At 37.0% G+C, this 17,276-nt stretch overlaps 1 protein-coding gene across 29 annotated transcripts in view; it reads right to left on the bottom strand.

The window, feature by feature from the left end:
- Nucleotides 1-85: 85 nt before the first annotated feature.
- Nucleotides 86-17,276, bottom strand: part of LOC127933893 (protein-methionine sulfoxide oxidase mical3a) — an 84,675-nt gene continuing 67,484 nt past the window's right edge. For 16 of the 29 annotated variants that reach the window (XM_052530993.1, XM_052530969.1, XM_052530970.1 and 13 more), the window contains 14 exons: nt 16,598-16,675; nt 16,154-16,267; nt 15,877-15,959; nt 13,891-15,760; nt 13,383-13,477; nt 13,077-13,283; nt 12,228-12,278; nt 11,248-11,355; nt 11,028-11,121; nt 10,053-10,103; nt 9,338-9,388; nt 3,515-3,614; nt 1,871-1,944; nt 86-1,791 (listed from right to left, as the gene is read on the bottom strand). In XM_052530993.1, coding sequence (XP_052386953.1) covers nt 1,607-1,791; nt 1,871-1,944; nt 3,515-3,614; nt 9,338-9,388; nt 10,053-10,103; nt 11,028-11,121; nt 11,248-11,355; nt 12,228-12,278; nt 13,077-13,283; nt 13,383-13,477; nt 13,891-15,760; nt 15,877-15,959; nt 16,154-16,267; nt 16,598-16,675 — 3,161 coding nt within the window. In that variant the 3' untranslated portion in view covers nt 86-1,606. Of the gene's footprint in view, nt 1,792-1,870; nt 1,945-3,514; nt 3,615-6,727; nt 6,794-9,337; nt 9,389-10,052; nt 10,104-11,027; nt 11,122-11,247; nt 11,356-12,227; nt 12,279-13,076; nt 13,284-13,382; nt 13,478-13,890; nt 15,761-15,876; nt 15,960-16,153; nt 16,268-16,597; nt 16,676-17,276 lie in introns of all 29 variants that reach the window. The other 13 variants (XM_052530984.1, XM_052530988.1, XM_052530994.1 and 10 more) reach the window with 8 other exon arrangements.

Here is a 17,276-nt window from a genome sequence, read left to right as displayed (position 1 = left end):
CTGAATAAAGTTGGCACATTAAGTTGAAGTTTATTCGCAAAAAAATAAAATAAAAGTGTGAAAAAACAACTTTCAAGCACTGTAGTCATTTGTTACTGCATTGTTTTATTGCCTCTGCATACATCCAATACCCAATATGCAAATTAGCAACATGAAGCTTTTTCAAGAGCCAACAACATTTTTAAAAATTAGGATTTATTTACTTTACATATAATACATTTTTTTCACATGTTAATAAATACCATAAAATCTGTCAAACATTTTAGTCTAAATAACTCTTTGACCATGTGTATGTTTTCATTCACAGTTATCTGTACTTAAAAACAACAACAAAAAAATCTGTGCCCATCTATACAGCATAACGGTGACTAAAATGAAATGTACACTTAGGAAAAAGGCATGTTCATTTGCAATATTGATGTTACGAGCATGACAACGTGCTCCCGCTGTTAATCAGCACCGGTGTCTGTCGACAGTGCTGGAACGATTTCTCGTGGTATAAAACTTTATAAAGACAATTATAAATAACACACTCTGCAAACATAAGAAAACTCTGTGGATGTGTAAAGCTGTTGCATGAGAAGTTTAAAAAAAAGGCATGTTGCTCCAAGCCTGGAGAAAGTGGAATACAACACCAAACCTTGGTGGAAGATAATTAAATGTGAAAATGGGCACCAATTCTTCATCTGCTCTGATACCAAATAAAGTCAGAAAAGCAGTGGGTGCCTCAACTGTTCATAAATCCAATTACCAACCAATAAATGCACAACGCACTTGATTGTACATCAATGCATATTGTGTGTAGATAGATATTCTTATGAATTATCTGCATTGAGGAAGTTTACATACTAATATATACTCCACTGCTTTATGTAAACTATAATACAAGTATCAGATATTCATGGATTATAAATGATTGTAAACTGATTTTAGGATATATGTGTGGCAATGCCGCTCGAGACAAATGGAAACCAACATCAGTGAAGTGCGTAATATTGAGATCGTTGCGTTCCCTGCAAACACCAGTATCTCTAATATCAGGTGGCTACTGACAGATTTGAAAACTGTGCAATTGTTGATGCTACAAACACAACGTGTCGGTCACTGAGGATGTCTGTGACTATTACAGAAGTCTACCACATGCTTATCTGTGAACCACACCTAAAGACTTCATTCATCTGTTTCATGGAGGTCTGTTGCTTATACGTTTATCCAAAAACCTTTAGTCCATGAAAACGTAACCGGTGATTAAACCAGACGTCGTCTGAAAAACAAGACTGGCTTTTTGTAAGATCATTAGTCTCAGACTTCCTCAACATCAGCAGGATTGATATGTCCCTTTTCAAAACCAAAAAAAAAAAAAAACTCATTCTGAATGAGAGAGCGTCTTGCACAAAACCAATGCCTTGGCTGGCGAGGGAAACGCCCTGAGTCGTGCCAGAAGAACTCGTAAACATCATCATCGTGCTCATGAGTGGATTTGTAAACGTTCTTGATGCCCAATTAAACAAGGGGGAAGATGGACTGGTTCTTTCTGCATTTTTTTACACTCCCTGCAGTGAAACTGGGAAAGTCTGGCAGTCAGAAGCGTTTCGCCATTGTTATGCTAAGCCCAGTTGAGGCTGAATCCCTTAGAAAGCATCACCGCCTCCAGGTCCTTATCCTCTTCTTTCTCCTGGAGTCTCTGCTCCTCCAACAGGGCCACCAGAGAATCTCTTTGCTCGACTACCTCCAACATTTCATTAAGAATCCGTTTCTCCTCTGCAAGTTCCTTCTCGGTCTTCAGATGGTCTGCAGAGAGTGAAAAATTGATTGTATCACTTTTTTTGGTTTAATATTATGATCAGGCCTATACAGGAGTACAAAGTACCATCTACTGCCATGCGTTCTCGGAGCTCCTGCTGCAGTCGACTCTGTCTGTCCTCCAACTCCAGCTCACGAGCACTGCAGAGAGGAAGGAAGAAGTAGAATTGAATGGAAGAAGGGAACAAATGTCTATTAAACTACAGAGATCTTTGATGTTCAAAGATATTGGATTCCTTGATGAAACATGGAGATTAAAGAACCATCTGCCATTAAAGCCCAGAGATGTTTGGTTTATGCTTAACAGTCCAGACAAACACGAGGGTCTGGATGAGCAGATGTACTTTTAAGCCATGTACTTTGAGAAGAACTAAAGCAAACGTTAAAAGCACTGTTGGATCTTCTTTTATTTGGTTAATCAGTTTTATTTTTAAACTTCTTGCACTGTTATTAAAATTATATTTAATAATTACATACTATTTAATAATTACATACTACTTGCAAATTCTGTCTAATAATTATATTCATATTAAGGTAGCCTCTTTACCTTAAAATGTACATTGTAAAAATGGATATTCATTTTGAGATTTGCTTAAGATTAAATTTTAAAGTCTTATAAAGTTATAAGTGCATTTAATATTAACTCTTAAGTGAGCACTTCTACATTCTGGAAAATCTAAATGTAAAAACAAGCACACGTAATTACATATCCAATACTGTCAGACTGAACGTAAGAGTTGATGACAAATGTGATGCAGCTCAGAACTGCAAAACTGTTAATATCTCCCTATGGAAATTCCACAAACATGGTTTTTCTTTTCTTGATGAAAAACACTTTGTAATTTTGGTTTTGTTGATGAAACTGTCCTTTCGCCTGAACGTATGGGCCATTTGGTGCTCATCTTTGAGTCACAGTTGATTACATCTGTGGCACAGTCACTATGTAATTGCATCTCGTATCCACACCATTTAAACAGCAAAACAGATTTAAATAAATGCATCTGGTATAATACTTCAGCACCACCTTGTTGCCTACGGCGAATCTGCCTTTTAGAGACCATCAGTTCTCGTTTAGAAAGACTAAGCATTTGTTCCTTTTGTTGAATAAAAACATCCAGACAACTTCAGACAATATACTAGTTTGTTAATATTACATTAGATTTTTTTATTTATAAATGAATGAAAATGAATAAATAAACAAAAAATAATTAAGATTCACATGCATTAAAAAATGCTAATTCTTAATTTTTAACTTAAAGGTTTTGGCTTATTTAATACGCTTAAAAAAGAAAATCCTAAAATGTCAGAAAATTATTACAAATGTAAAACACCCTATTGCTAAAAACATCAAGCTGGTTCAGCAGATATTTTTTCCCACTTTGGGCTGTTGTTTTGGAGAACAGTGTAAATCTGTTGATTTTATATATATATATATATATATATATATATATATATATATATATATATATAGAGAGAGAGAGATAGAGAGAGAGAGAGAGAGAGATTTTTTTTTTTTATTCTCTGAGAAACATTAACATACAAGAATATGGGTTTCTTTTTAATGAATAAATAAATAAAGCTCTGATTTATTTTTAGAGTTTGAAAAAAGTTATGTGAATAGAAATGTTGACAGAATATAAAATTAAGTTAAAATTAAGAGTATTGAGCCATGGGAAATGGCCAATGAATCCTAAATTGGGTGTCTACTTACAATATCATCAGCTCCGATTCATAGCGCACCAAGGCATTCTTCTCCTGGACCAGTTTAAACCATTCCTGCATCAGCTTTGGATCGTCCTTTTTACCCATTCCTGTAAGAAGCAAAATGTAGAAGCATGAGGAACCTGGCAGTTAACCACTCGCTGACACAGACACCCACACAGCAAATGCGATGACAGCCAAGCCAGGATGTCTTTATCAGGACAAGAGTAGGGTGGGAATGAGGAAGACCGTGATGAGGTCGAGCCTGTCGGATTCACAGAGGATGGCGTGGAGGTACGGCTTCTGATTGGACAGCATATCATGATCAATGCTGATCAGACTGGACTTCTGAGGCATTTGGTCTTTTTCAAGGCAGTGGATATTGCTTCAAACTTTGAAACCCTTTTTTGTAGGACTACATCTATTAATTATGAAAGCTACCCAATGTCACAGGTATATGTCAAAAAGTGTGAACATCTAAGCTTGGTTTTACCTTTGTGGGTCCATAGTTTGCTCCAAGGAGGTTTACTCCACAAATTAAGTTACCCAACTGTATACCATTTTAGCCCAATGACATGGCAATAATTAGGGCCTATCATAAAGAAATGTTCCCGTTTCTGAAGAAGTCAACAGCCGACTGTATTGGTGGCAAAGTGTTAGAAATAATTTGTACTCTCTTAAACATTATTATTATTTACAAATAATATACATATATAAATAAGTATAAATAACACATGTGACAGTTCAAAGGATTATTATTTTAAATAAACACTTTTATTCACCTAGTATATTTTAAATTGATCATAGAGTTATTTTTTTTCTATTTCAAATAAATGCTGTTAATTTTTGAATTTATTAAACATTAATTTTGCTTTACAAAAATAGAATAAAATACATAAAATATATATGATTATTATAAATACAAATCTACATTTTAAATATACAGTTATACAATACATATATATATATATATATATATATATATATATATATATATATGGCTAAATAACAAAGACTGATACAATTATATTATATATATTTTTTAGATATTATAATTACACAAATAATTGCAACAATACTTTTTATTAAATTAGCAAAATGTTAGATTTTTTTCCTCATATATCATAATATTACATTCTACACAGAAATAATTAGTATCACACTGGCTTTATAATGGCTTTAAACTTGCACTGAACCTGGAACATTCCTTTAAAAAGAGCTATGGGTTAAACTTGTGACTCAATTTTCTTCACCTGCAGTGCAGTTAGACATTCCTCTAACATACTGCATGAGATAAAAAGCCTCATGGCATGTGCTGAAGTCCATGATCAATGCAGAACACTGTCAACCGGCTGTATGTGGGAACAACTGTACATGTCAGCCCATGCTAGTACAGTCCCAGAGATCTATAAAAATCCCATCCTTACCCTCACATACATAAACACACTAGTGAAGCCAAGCACTGAGATGAGCTATCACACGGCAAACCTGGATGCAGCATGACGTACTTATAGCTGACGGAGAGCAACACAAAAGGGAAAAAGACAGTACACACATAAATCGAAACGGCTGTGCTCGCGGTTGCTGGCCTTGACTGTTTTAAACACACAGAGGCAAAGTAGAGGTCCTCAGACATAAAAACAGTGAGAGACAGGGACAACGGAGGACAGGGAGGCTAAACTTATCCAGAGGGACGCACTGTGAGTGGCCTCCCCCACACTCAGCCCCATGCTTTTCCCAAGAGGAACAGAGAAAGAAGAACCACAGTTAGAACAGTCGTAGAACAGCCACGCTAACCTCGTGCCAAAAGAGCAGTTTTATACAGGCAGAGTTACACACACCAGATCACAAACTGACAAAAACACAATGTTGCCAAACTCTTGCGCTACAGCATGTACAGTCAACATGAAATGTAAAAAGCTTACTAATTTATTGTGATATTTCAACCAGAAATTTACTGAGAACAGTATATATGTAATAATATCAGAATATATATAAAACACAAATTTATAAAATAAAATGTCAGTCAGTTCTAATTAAGTTCGTGTTGACTTAAAATTTGAATGTAATGGTAAGACAAAGACATAAAAATGACTACCAAGTTTGGAGACCTCACTTTCCTATTGTGTTCCCCTTACACATGCTATCCTTCATAACAAATTATCAGTGTTATGGAAGCATATGAACACACAGTGAATATATAATCTATGGATTACCACAATACAGCTCTGTAAAGGTGCTGTGAGGTTGGGACAGTTTTAGAACTTGGCTTGAGCTGATGACAATCATGCTGTTAATTAAATTCACACTTACAGTCAGCAGAGCAGTTTCCCCCAAAATAGACACTAATGATCTGTGTCATCATATTACTGCAGGTCTGCTCTAATGTACTAATTAAAACTGCATATATGCTCATCCTCTTTAGAAAGTTTTAAGTGTATATAAAATAAATGTAGAAACTTGATCAATTAGGGAACCTAAATATGGGCCTAACTTAAGCTGCTACTGCTGAGGGCTGGGCGATATACCAAACATTTACCACATATTCGATTTTTTGTTGGTGGTATAGAATTTTAATAACATCTAATCTCAAAAATTCTTCCAAATTAATTTTCAAATTTCCTGATTCATTAGTCAATTTGGGGCAGATGTTCATGAAAATCCTTGCATGGGACACTACATGTTTAAAAATGTAATAAATATTATTCCTGATTATTACAATGAATTATTTCCTTAGATATGAATGATTTTAATTATACATGACACTAAATAATAATGACTTTGTGATACCAAATCAAAAAAAACTGAAAATAAATTATATAAAATATATTTATAAATTAAAAAACACATCAAAAGTAAAAATAAAATAAAAATAAAATAAAAAATAATAACAATTATTATTATTATTATTATTTCTATATATATATATGATAACATTTCACAACAGAAGCATTAATTGACTCATGGAATCGAATATTGGCAAAAGACTGAAAAATATCGTCCAGCCAGCCAGTTGTTCGCCTGCTCCAAATTTATATTTGTACATCAGAAGCACTGACGCAATCTGCTGGGGGAAATCCACTAAGCCTGGACACACATGGGCAGGGGAGAGGACTTTGTAGTTGAAGGGCAAAGGCTGTACTGCAGTGGTCAAAGTAATGCCGCTGGCCATGTTTTTTTGGTAACAGCTTGCCGGCGAAAAACATGACGGGGTTTACGTTACCTTCAGGGGCACAGCAGGGGCAGAGGTACAGGGCTCTTCGGCGAGGGGTCCCGACATAGGGCTCAACTTCCACAACACAGGAAAGTTATGAGAGAGAGAGAGAGAGAGAGAGAGAGAGAGAGAGAAAGAGAGAGCGCAATAGCAGATAGAGAGAGAGTGAGCAGAGCGTTGGAGGTGACCAGAAGGATGAAATCAAGAAAGAGGAGAGAAAGAAAGAGATGTGGAAGAGAAATAAAAGTGAGGAGCGAAATCAAAAAGAGAACGAACTATCGGGAGAAACTGAAAGCAGCAGTGTGATGTGACATATCGGGAGGAAATGACACAGGACAGAGCGCAAACATGAATGAACTGAGAAAGAGACGTGAAATATCATGCTACTCTTTGAACTTTTCCTTCTGTGCACTACTGAGGGCAAATAAGTGGCAACTCAAGAGCAAACCTAATGCCTTCACAGGCTACATCAAAGAAGTACAGTATGTAACTGCAGCTCTCCTAAAAGCTAAGGCTGAATTATTATATCATCTTTGGGGATATTCCTGGGTGCAAAATATATTTCTCAATCCTCTCACTACGTCTGATGTGGAAATCAGCAATCTATACGGCGGGTGTCAATTCAGCCACAAGAGGAAAAAGAGCTCTAGACAAAAATGCATCATATGAACGTTAGAAGAATGATTGGCACCAGAGTAAATGATTTTGCCAGTGATGCATGGGAGCAAATTAAAAGCCAGATACTTGTACAATGTTTTATGCTCTGCAAAGCTAAGGATGACAGAATGGTCTTTAAAATGCTGAAACAATTAGATGTCGGGCAATTCACAACAAGGGGCTATCACAGAGGAGTTTGTTAACGCAACCCTCGAATGCTCAAATTCGACATTGTTTGCATTCAGAAGTGGCTGAAACTAATCAGCACTGATGTAACAGTCTTATGTGAAGGTTGGTTTAGTTTCCTATTTTATCCAAGTGAGCACTAGTCTGACCCTATCAAAAAAAGCAAAAAGCAAATAGACATTAAAAGGGGTATTTCATTCAAAGGATTTGTTTCAATCTAATATGCACTGAGTACTCATCTCATTTCACTGGCTCATCCTCTGCAGTTATGGGAAGAATTGGTAACAACTGATCCATGAAAAGCAACAAGCTCACATTCTTATGTGGACATGCATGGAAACGACCCACGGGAAACAAGCCATAAACAAATGCAGACCAATGCAAAGTTACACAGAAAGCAACAAAATCTTTCAAGGTGTTTTTTTTTATATATGACGACCAAGTTTTCCCGCTATGCTTGAGTGTGTTTTTGAGCTAGAATTACAAGAAATCCACCAACTGTTAGCAGGTCCACCACCAACTAGGTTGTGATGAAAAAACTCGCTTTTACAGGAAAATCAGTCCAAGCAAACAGCACACATATTATCCATTTAATCTATGTGCAACATTTACAAAAATGAAAGAAAATGTAGCCACAAGAAGCAATTATGGGGTTGCAGCATTAAAACACCAAACAGAAGTCTTATCAACTTTTTTTCAAACTTATCAAATTTTGCTTGCTTTAGGATTTCATATGCTGTTTCCATCAAAATCTTCATATAATTTACCAGAACATTTAAACATGTGAATATGTTGTACTTACCTGGGTTTTCTAATTAAACAATTGTTGATATATACTCTTAGCATGTGTAAAGACCCAAAAACAAATGCCTAAAATAACCCTTATTACCCTGCAACATCTTGTTGCATTGAAAAAGATTCAGAAGATGGTTTAAACAATGCCTCAATGTCCTTTAAAAACAATAGGGTAATTTATACACCATCACAAACAGCGCTCCACGCTATCTCCTGTCTGCGTGGGTGATCTTGGCATGGCTTGCCTGTAACTTCACAGTGTGATCAACAAAACACCACAAGACAACACAGGCATTCAAACAAGCACTCAACAGATCCACAGCATGAGATATAAGGTTAGGGAACACAGTGAAGACGAGCCACACATGATTAGATCAATCGCAATCAGAAATGATGCACTGAACACTGGGATCTCTCGGGGTCTCTATGCAACTGAGCAGGTATGGGAGGAAAATATGAAAGCTAAAGTGCTGGCGGGTAAAGCAGACAGCCATAGGCAGCTACAGAAGGCTAGAGGGGAGGGGCTTAATCAGGATTGAAAGCTAGCTACATTTGATTAAGCATTTTGGATTTCAGATGCTGCTATATACTAATGGCACATTTTTAGTTTGCAAACTTTGATTAAAACTAAAAACAAGCAAATATAATGCCAGAACCATTTGCAAGCGACCAATTTTTGGTTAAAATAATACATAATAAATGTTTGGTTTGATTTTTAAATAGTTTATAAAAACGATACAATCGTTAAAACTGAAACATGTATATATATATATATATATATATATATATATATATATATATATATATATATATATTTATGTGTGTGTGTGTGTATATATATTTTATATATTAAGTGAATTAACATTAAATTTTGCAGGGCAAAATGACAGTATTTAGGCAGAGGGAAGACTCAGTAAGTACAGGGGGAAAAAAGGGCATCAGATGTTAGTCCATTTCAAGCAACAGATTTGAAATACATACCGCCCAGATGCAAATCCAGGATCTCACTGTAATTAGACTCTCCCCAATAGTCTATAATAAGGATATATTAGAAACATGTTACTGCACACACAGGCACAGCCAGTAGCTTCAAGTGATGCATATGTTGCACACAAACACACACACGCTCACACAGTAAGGTATGCTGAATACACACATCACATTTGTTATTCGGCATGTAAACACATGTAGTTACTTGCATTTATATTGCATGTCCTGTAATGGTAGATGAGCACATAGATTTGTTGCATTGCTGTGTTCCGCCACAAGGAAAAAACGAATATGTTTTTCTATCTTTAATTAAACACCCTTCTACCTATTTATCTACAATCTAAAACTCTTCTTATTCAGTGTATATCAGGCATTTTAACTCTAAATATTACAGATAATGTGTGCAGTTTGTGAATATATGATATACTAAAGAACAAAAAACAAGAATATAGCATTTAACAGACGACTTACAACGTTAGGATCCACAAAACAGAATGATATAGATTAAAAACTGAATAAACAGCCTATTTATCATTTATAGTGGCTCACATCCAGTGAGGCAGCATGCAAATCTATGTTTGGCATGACCGGACTGACGGGGCATGCAGTTGAGACACACATGAGGAGAGACCAGGATGTTCGGCTTGAGAATGGCATGATACGCAGAGATGACTACAACAACTACTGAAGTTATGACCATGGATACCTGAGCGCCTCTTACGCTGTTTTGGACTAACACTAGTACCTTTATACAACCCTTAGAGAGAGTAAAGAATAAAAAGAGATTAAGAAACACTAGATAAAGACGTGATGGAGGGGAGAGAGGAGGCAAAATTCATCATTTTTCTTCTACTGCCTATAATTACCCTACTGCTAGAGAATCACAAATCACAAATCCATACATTTTAATTTGTTAGAGCTACGGCTACTTGATTTTGCATCCAATAATGGAAAGGATTGGAGTAATTCTCTCAGCTGTTACTGTAGTACATATCAAAAGGAAAATCCAAATTTGTGATAACTTGTCATGTGCAATTAAATGCAGAAAACACATGAAATATAATAAGAACAGCCATTTAATTATTTTTCAGAGATTTCAGATATACAGCCAATCGTATGTATTGAGATTCACTTGCAGCTCAACTGGAAAGCTCAAAAAGCAAGTTTGACATAAATAATTTAGAGCTGAGCATAACTAGAAAAAAAAGATATCCACTACAAAAAAAAAAACAAAAAAAAAAGTCTATGAATTTCAAGTTTTTTTTTAAATAATTGTCATTGTCTATTCCAGGCCTGGAAATCACAATTCCGTGACATTTCCAGGTTTTCTGTAACCATATGAATTTAATGCAAATTACGTTGAGCCTGGTATCACAAATTTAGTGATTAAATAAAACCTTCTAGCAAGGTTTGTATATGAAAAAAAGCATCACATTACTATGCATCAGAATACTTATCCTAGTTAATCATAAGGCAAATAATGCAAAAACATAATTTTAAGCTTGCACTGTAGTTTGAAGCTTGAATCTAGAAACAACAGCAAGCAGCGCTCTGACCTAAAGACCAAAGTATTACTACAAAGAAAAGCATGACATATGAAGATCTGCTCCAAGGCTTTAACCCTTCAGCAGCACATCTGAGGAAACATTCAGACTGAAGTGAGACTTAAAGAGAGAAATACCTGCTTCCCCTCGCAACGCCTTTTCCACAGCCACACCTCTCTCCTCTAACTGCCGCTGTTTCTCTTCCACCTGCTCCAGCTGCCTCTGAATGATCTGAGCAATCAAAAAGCAGCTTCTTGTTCATTTTGGAATTTTACACTCTTTTCTTCTGCATAGCGATGGCTGAAATTCAACTTTCTGACAACCTCATGGAAAAAAAAGTCATTAGTATGCTTTCACCTGGGCTCTGTGGAGTCTCTTGAGCTCCTCTTGTTTGGCCTGCCTCCGTGCAGCTTTCTGTACTCTTCTTGTTAACTTGGCATTGAGTTCCTCCTCCGTGTATGTTTTCTGCAATAGGAAATTAAAAATCAGATCCTGCGCTCTTGTAACCGGTGTCCAGGTCAGTTATAGATGGATCCTTGCCTGGCATCTCATAGATGTCTAAAACAGGGATTTTGTGGAATAGAAGACTATAGCGGAGTCTAAAACAGAGCCTAATGTCAAAGCTAGGAACTGCCACAACATACTAAATACTTCTGACTGATAATTCTAAAGCACCTCTAGATGCGATTTTAGCATTAGAATCAAGTCACAGAAATCAAACATAACTTTTTTTTAATCACAATAATGGTACCGTTTATGTATTTTTGCTGGAAATTCAACAAATAATAAAAAACACTAAAGTATATTAAGTACACCATAAAAAAAATTAAAAACAAACAAACAATTGTACTACACCTGACATAAGAACAAAAAGACTCAAAACAATACAAACAAAAAAGACTTAACTCAAACTTTAAATCTGCAGACCATGACAATAGATAGATAGATAGATAGATAGATTTCTTTGGGTATTTCATTGGTATATTGCACAGAGCCAATAAATTGTAACAAAGTGTAAGACAGACATAGACTGAAAAATAATTGACTGGAGTTTCTTCAAGAAAGTTTAGTAGAAGCTATGAAACAAGAAAAACGAGTTGGTACACAGTATAGAAAACAGTATGCAGGTAAATAGCCAGAAAGCCTTTTAAGAACGTTTTGTGATACAGTTACATCCTCCAACAGAAAGGGGGCGCTTTAGTCTTCGCCATGCTGCAGAAAATGGTTAGTAAAACAAAGCAAACATTGACCAACAATAACAGACGGGGGTTAGGCATGACGGTGTGATATGGCAAGCGTAAAACGGGTAGACCAATGGGAATGAATGAACACACTACCTTTGTGGCATACGATCTCTTGAACGCCAGTGCATGAGGTACATAAACAGACTTAGAAAAATAAATTAAACAAACAAAACAAAAATTATGTGATTAGATGGGTTAATGTACAGTTAAACAAAATCAGGATTCTATGACAACAAACAAAACTACAGTTAACATTTAAGGACGCTGGGATGAGTGCAAAAGTACAAATTAATGCAACGTGTTTTGTACAACACAAGTAAACTAAGGGTCCAGAATTAACCCCCGGCAACTAAACTGAATATTTCACAGACAGAATGTGAAATATTCATCACATTAACCAACAAAAATAGTAAGAAATATATATATATATTTTATCTATGGCCAGAAATTTTCACCCACCAACGGCAAGTGTGGCAAAAAGTTAATTTTGGACCTTTTCAGATGAAATCTAGATTACCTAGAAGATTTGCTAGGGAATACCAAAAAATAAAAAAATACAAATAAATAAATAAAATACCTGTGACCTGTGTCACAACCAAAACTAGGCAAGTTATGAAAGTCAGATGAACACTGCACTCTAAAAGTGCCTACAAATTATATGTTAAATTATTTTTGGTGGACACCAGAATATGATTTTTTTTGTCCTTCTACACATCTAGCCCCAATCTCTCTCTATTCACCTTCAGACAAACACAGCAAGGCTAAAGAAACTTGATTTCTTACAGGTTACGAATGAAATGCAATACAGAAATACAAAATAGAAAAATATTTCTTACATGTGCTTATCTAAAATATTTACTGGTTTGTTGCCATAGTGTTGCAATCATGTTCTGTCTGAAACCAAGTAGCTTCTAACTGCTGTGCAATACATCACTGAAATACCTCCTCCTCTTTTCCTTTCTCTTTCTCCACATCCTTCATTTTCACAATCTTTTCTTTGACTCTTCGTTCGTTCTCCCTCTCTTTTGACCTTTCCTTGCCCTTCTTTGTTACTCTTTTTCCTTTTTCCTTTGCCCTGTCCTTATCCTTCTCTTTGGATTTCTCATCTTTTTTCAAATCTGATACCAAGTCAAACAGGTCCATATGACGCTGAGAAGAGTAAAAGATTTCATTAAAATCGGAGACTCTGCAGAGAGAAAACATTTGACTCAAATGAGGAAAAAACAGCCATTTATATTATATACTTACATCACCCTTGGACTTCTGAGAGGATCTTTCCAGTACATCATCACAGGAGAGATCAGAGTCCTCAGAAAAGCTCAGATTTCTCCTCAGACGTAAATCTACATCAGTAAATTAGAGAGAACTTTGCATAAGAAAATCACCAGTTAAAAGAGACTTTGAGAAAACATGTGTAAGTCAAAATATACTCATTAATATTCTGCAAGATTTTAACACAAACCATGAGGGTCTGACGTGAGCCTGAATGAGAAATGGTCTGCATTTTCACCGCATTTTCACTTTTGCTTATTATAGGTACCACAAAATTATCTTAGCAATATATTAACAGTAGAGTCTGCTGGAATCATTTGAGAGTCAAATCATTGAATCTAATGAGAATAAATGAAGGTTTTGATGCTGTTTTGGAAAGTAGCTGCCTATTTAGGATTTATACTAGATTTTGGAACAGAGCTGGCGTAGACAATGATGAATTCTGACAAAGGGGAGTTGTTCAAATGAAAAAATTCTAGCTGACCTGAGGACCTGTCCAATGGTGATTCTTTCTTCTTCCCAGAGTCTTCAGTTGTAGAGCTGGAGGATGTGCTTGGGCATGACTTGTCGTCTTTTTTCTTTTTGTCCTTCTTGTAGCCAGAGAACACTGCCTTCCACAGGGACTTGTGTTTGGGTGGAGTCTCTTCTGTGCCAGAGAGCCTTTCATTTTTGGCTTTCTTTTCTTTTTTGTTCTTGCGCGGAGAAAACAGTGAACTGCGCTTCTTGCTTTTGCCCCCTGTTGAGCTTTCTGAAGATGTGACAGAACTGTCCAAGGTCTTACTGGTCGGTGTGGTGAAGAAACGGTCAGGTGGTGTGTCTGTCTGCTTTTTGGACTCCAAAGCCTTCACTGCAGAGTCCTTGAGTGTGTTTGATTGCTTTTTGCTTTTCCCTGTTGTCTCAGGAACATTCCAGGCTACTTTTGCCACAGCACCCTTGGCAGCATCTGATTCTTTCATCTTCGTAAGCTGCTTGGACATGGCGTCCTTCAGAGCTTGGCTCTTCACAGACTTTTCCCGTGCCCGCATTCGCTCTTCTGCAATCTCCTTGGCTTCAGGAGAAAAACGTTGGGGACCCTTTGCTGTCTGGGAAACTCCACCAGGTATGTTAGGCTTGCCATTTTCCATTGCCAGGTGCAAAGGCGGCTTCTCACGATTGACCTTGCTGGTTGGCGGGGTGTAAAATCTTTCCAGAACACTTGTGTCCGGAGTGTGGTCATCATATGTTTCTTCAACGTCGTCAGCAAATGGTATCTCTTCTACACACTCCACAAAAGACTTTCTCACTTCTTCACGTCGTGGTTTATTCGGTTCCTTAACTCTCATAACAACAGGTGGGTTAGTTCCAGGGTCTGGAACTGGAGCCACAAGTGGTTTTGGTTGAGGAGGACTAACTGGAGTCTTAGGTTTAGGGGGTGTAGTCTCAGGTTTAGGCTCCTCTGTGGCTTCAAGAAGGTTGTCCCAGGACATCTGGGACCTTTTGTTTTGGAGAGAAGCTGGTTCCTCATTAGGTGGAGGTGGTGGGGGACTGGAAGGAGGAGTAAGCATTGTAGAATCAGAGTTGTTGTAGCTGTCACTAGCTACTGTCTGACTTGTAGTCACGCTTCCATTAAGACCCAACCCTGAACTGCTGCTCAAGTCCTTCTTTTCAGAACCACTACTCTTAGGTTCCACCGGAGATATAACCTGACCCTCCAAAGTAATGTTGATCCTGCGTATGACAGAACGGCCTGTGAAAGAAGGCTTATGCTCTTCAGACAAGTCCTCTGGGGTGAAAGACTTTGGAGATGGTGATCCAGGCGTTGGAGTTTTCACAATGCTCTTCTCCACTGATGGTTTGCTTCGCTCCAGAGGAGAGAGTCCTAAACTCTTTCTGATCTCTGCACTCTTCAACCAGAACTCCTCAATGAGGTCCGTTTTCTTGACGGGGGTTTCCTCAGGCACTGAATCTTTCAAGGGTTCATTGGTTCTCTTCTCAGAAGAAGGTTTAGCCAAAGGAGTGGAAGTGATAGCTGGGACTGGCTGAGTCCTGACAGGGGAGCTTGTGGAGAGGGGTGAGGGTGGCTCGTTGCAGGGTTGTGACTGAGTACATATCGGAGACAAAGGATTACCTGTTGGAGAGCAGGCACAAGGCTCATGCTGTACAGGAGATTTAAGAGACGTTGTTTCTGGTTGTGGAACAGGTTGGGAGCAGATGGGAGACAGCGCAATAATTTGAGCAGCAGGTGAATAAGGACTTTTAGCATCAGGACTAAGAGGCAAGGGAATGTTTGGTTTGACATCATCAAGTAGATAGGGCTCAGGAAAAAAACGTGCACCAGGAGATTTAACTAGTATTACAGGAGAAACTTCTTTTACCTGTAGAATGAGAAAATTAATGGTAAAATGTTACAGTAAGAAGAGGCTTTTACAATTTTTAAATGCCCAGCATACAAGTCAGACAAAGACATTTAGATCCCACAGCCCTGTATCACCTCTTCTATGGGTAATGCAGGTTTTTGGATTGGAGACAGCACAACATCCACAATCAATTCCATTGGATTTGCAGACGTTTTCTCTGCAAGGATAAATAAAACTGGCTCAAATATTGATGGACATTGAAAATCATTAAAGCCTGCATAATTATGAAGCAATTGATGTAATGTGTTCAGAGACGCAAGTTATGCAAGTGCATGAACATTTGCAATCATCAGTCTCAAACAGAAATGGAAAAGGCATGTATTTATTTGATTATGATAAGGTTATGAATACCAGTGTTGGAAACGTGTCCCTGGATCTCTGCTTTGCCATTATCCACTGGAAGCATCACCACTTCATCAATGCAATGTGAGCGAGCTTCAGCCTCTGCATCTGAGGGAATGTCCTCTGTGATATTATAGAATTTAAAACATACATTTTAAAAAGGAAACATTTTGTCCACATGAATTTAGACAATTTATAAATAATATAAATTAAATAAATTACAAAAAGAGGAAGTAACACAATCTTTTCAAAGACCAATGAAAGTAACTAACTTATGTAAAACAACATTATCTTATGTTTGTCAGTAGGCGACGATCTTTAAATGTCAAGACTGTTAACCTAATTTTATGTAGAAAAGTAGTGAAGGGGTTTTCAATGAATTAAATTCTAACAGTTAACTTCCTAAAGGCATAATGATATATCACCATAAAATGGCACATGGATTTGACAAACCTTGATCTATTTCAGTGCCTGGCTCAAAGTCAGGACTGCCGGCTTCTGCTTCTGGGTCATCATCCTCTTCACAGGGCTCTGGGATCACAGGAGAAGAAAAATAAGATGAATACAATGGTCAAAAGTCTAAAAGAAAAGGGAAAAACTATTAGCTATACTCAGGAATATTAGAAGTCCTTCAACATGCAGAAGGTGTTAGCAAAACAGAACAGACAAGGAATGAAGAATGTGTGCAAAAAAAAAAAAAAAAAAAAAACAAGCACAGATTGTATCATTCATGTAGCTAACAAATGATGGACTTGAGGGAACATTAAAATAAACACACAATGAGTGCACATGACAAAATGTAGAAATAAACAAACTGTATTAGCAGTTAAAAGCATGCAGGTCCATTTACACACAGTCAAATGAATGGGGCTCAAAACCAGCAGCTGTTGAGAAGGGGTGAGTAAAGAGTATGAAACGCAATGACACCAAACTGACCATTACAAACATAAATAAAGAGGGAAATTTAGCTGAGAGACCCCCTTCCACACACCAACACATTTTTGCATACATTATGTTATTTGAACTTCAGCTGAAATTATTTGCAAGCTTTGGAATCATTTGCAACCATTTTCAGTCTAATTTTTTCCTGCACTTCTGTGACATGCTCAAGGCTGTTGTATTCAAGCGTTTT

The sequence above is a fragment of the Carassius gibelio genome, chromosome A18, assembly GCF_023724105.1.
Source record: "Carassius gibelio isolate Cgi1373 ecotype wild population from Czech Republic chromosome A18, carGib1.2-hapl.c, whole genome shotgun sequence".
In the NCBI taxonomy this organism is placed as follows: Eukaryota; Metazoa; Chordata; class Actinopteri; order Cypriniformes; family Cyprinidae; genus Carassius; species Carassius gibelio.
This window is presented reverse-complemented; position numbering and strand designations above follow the sequence as displayed.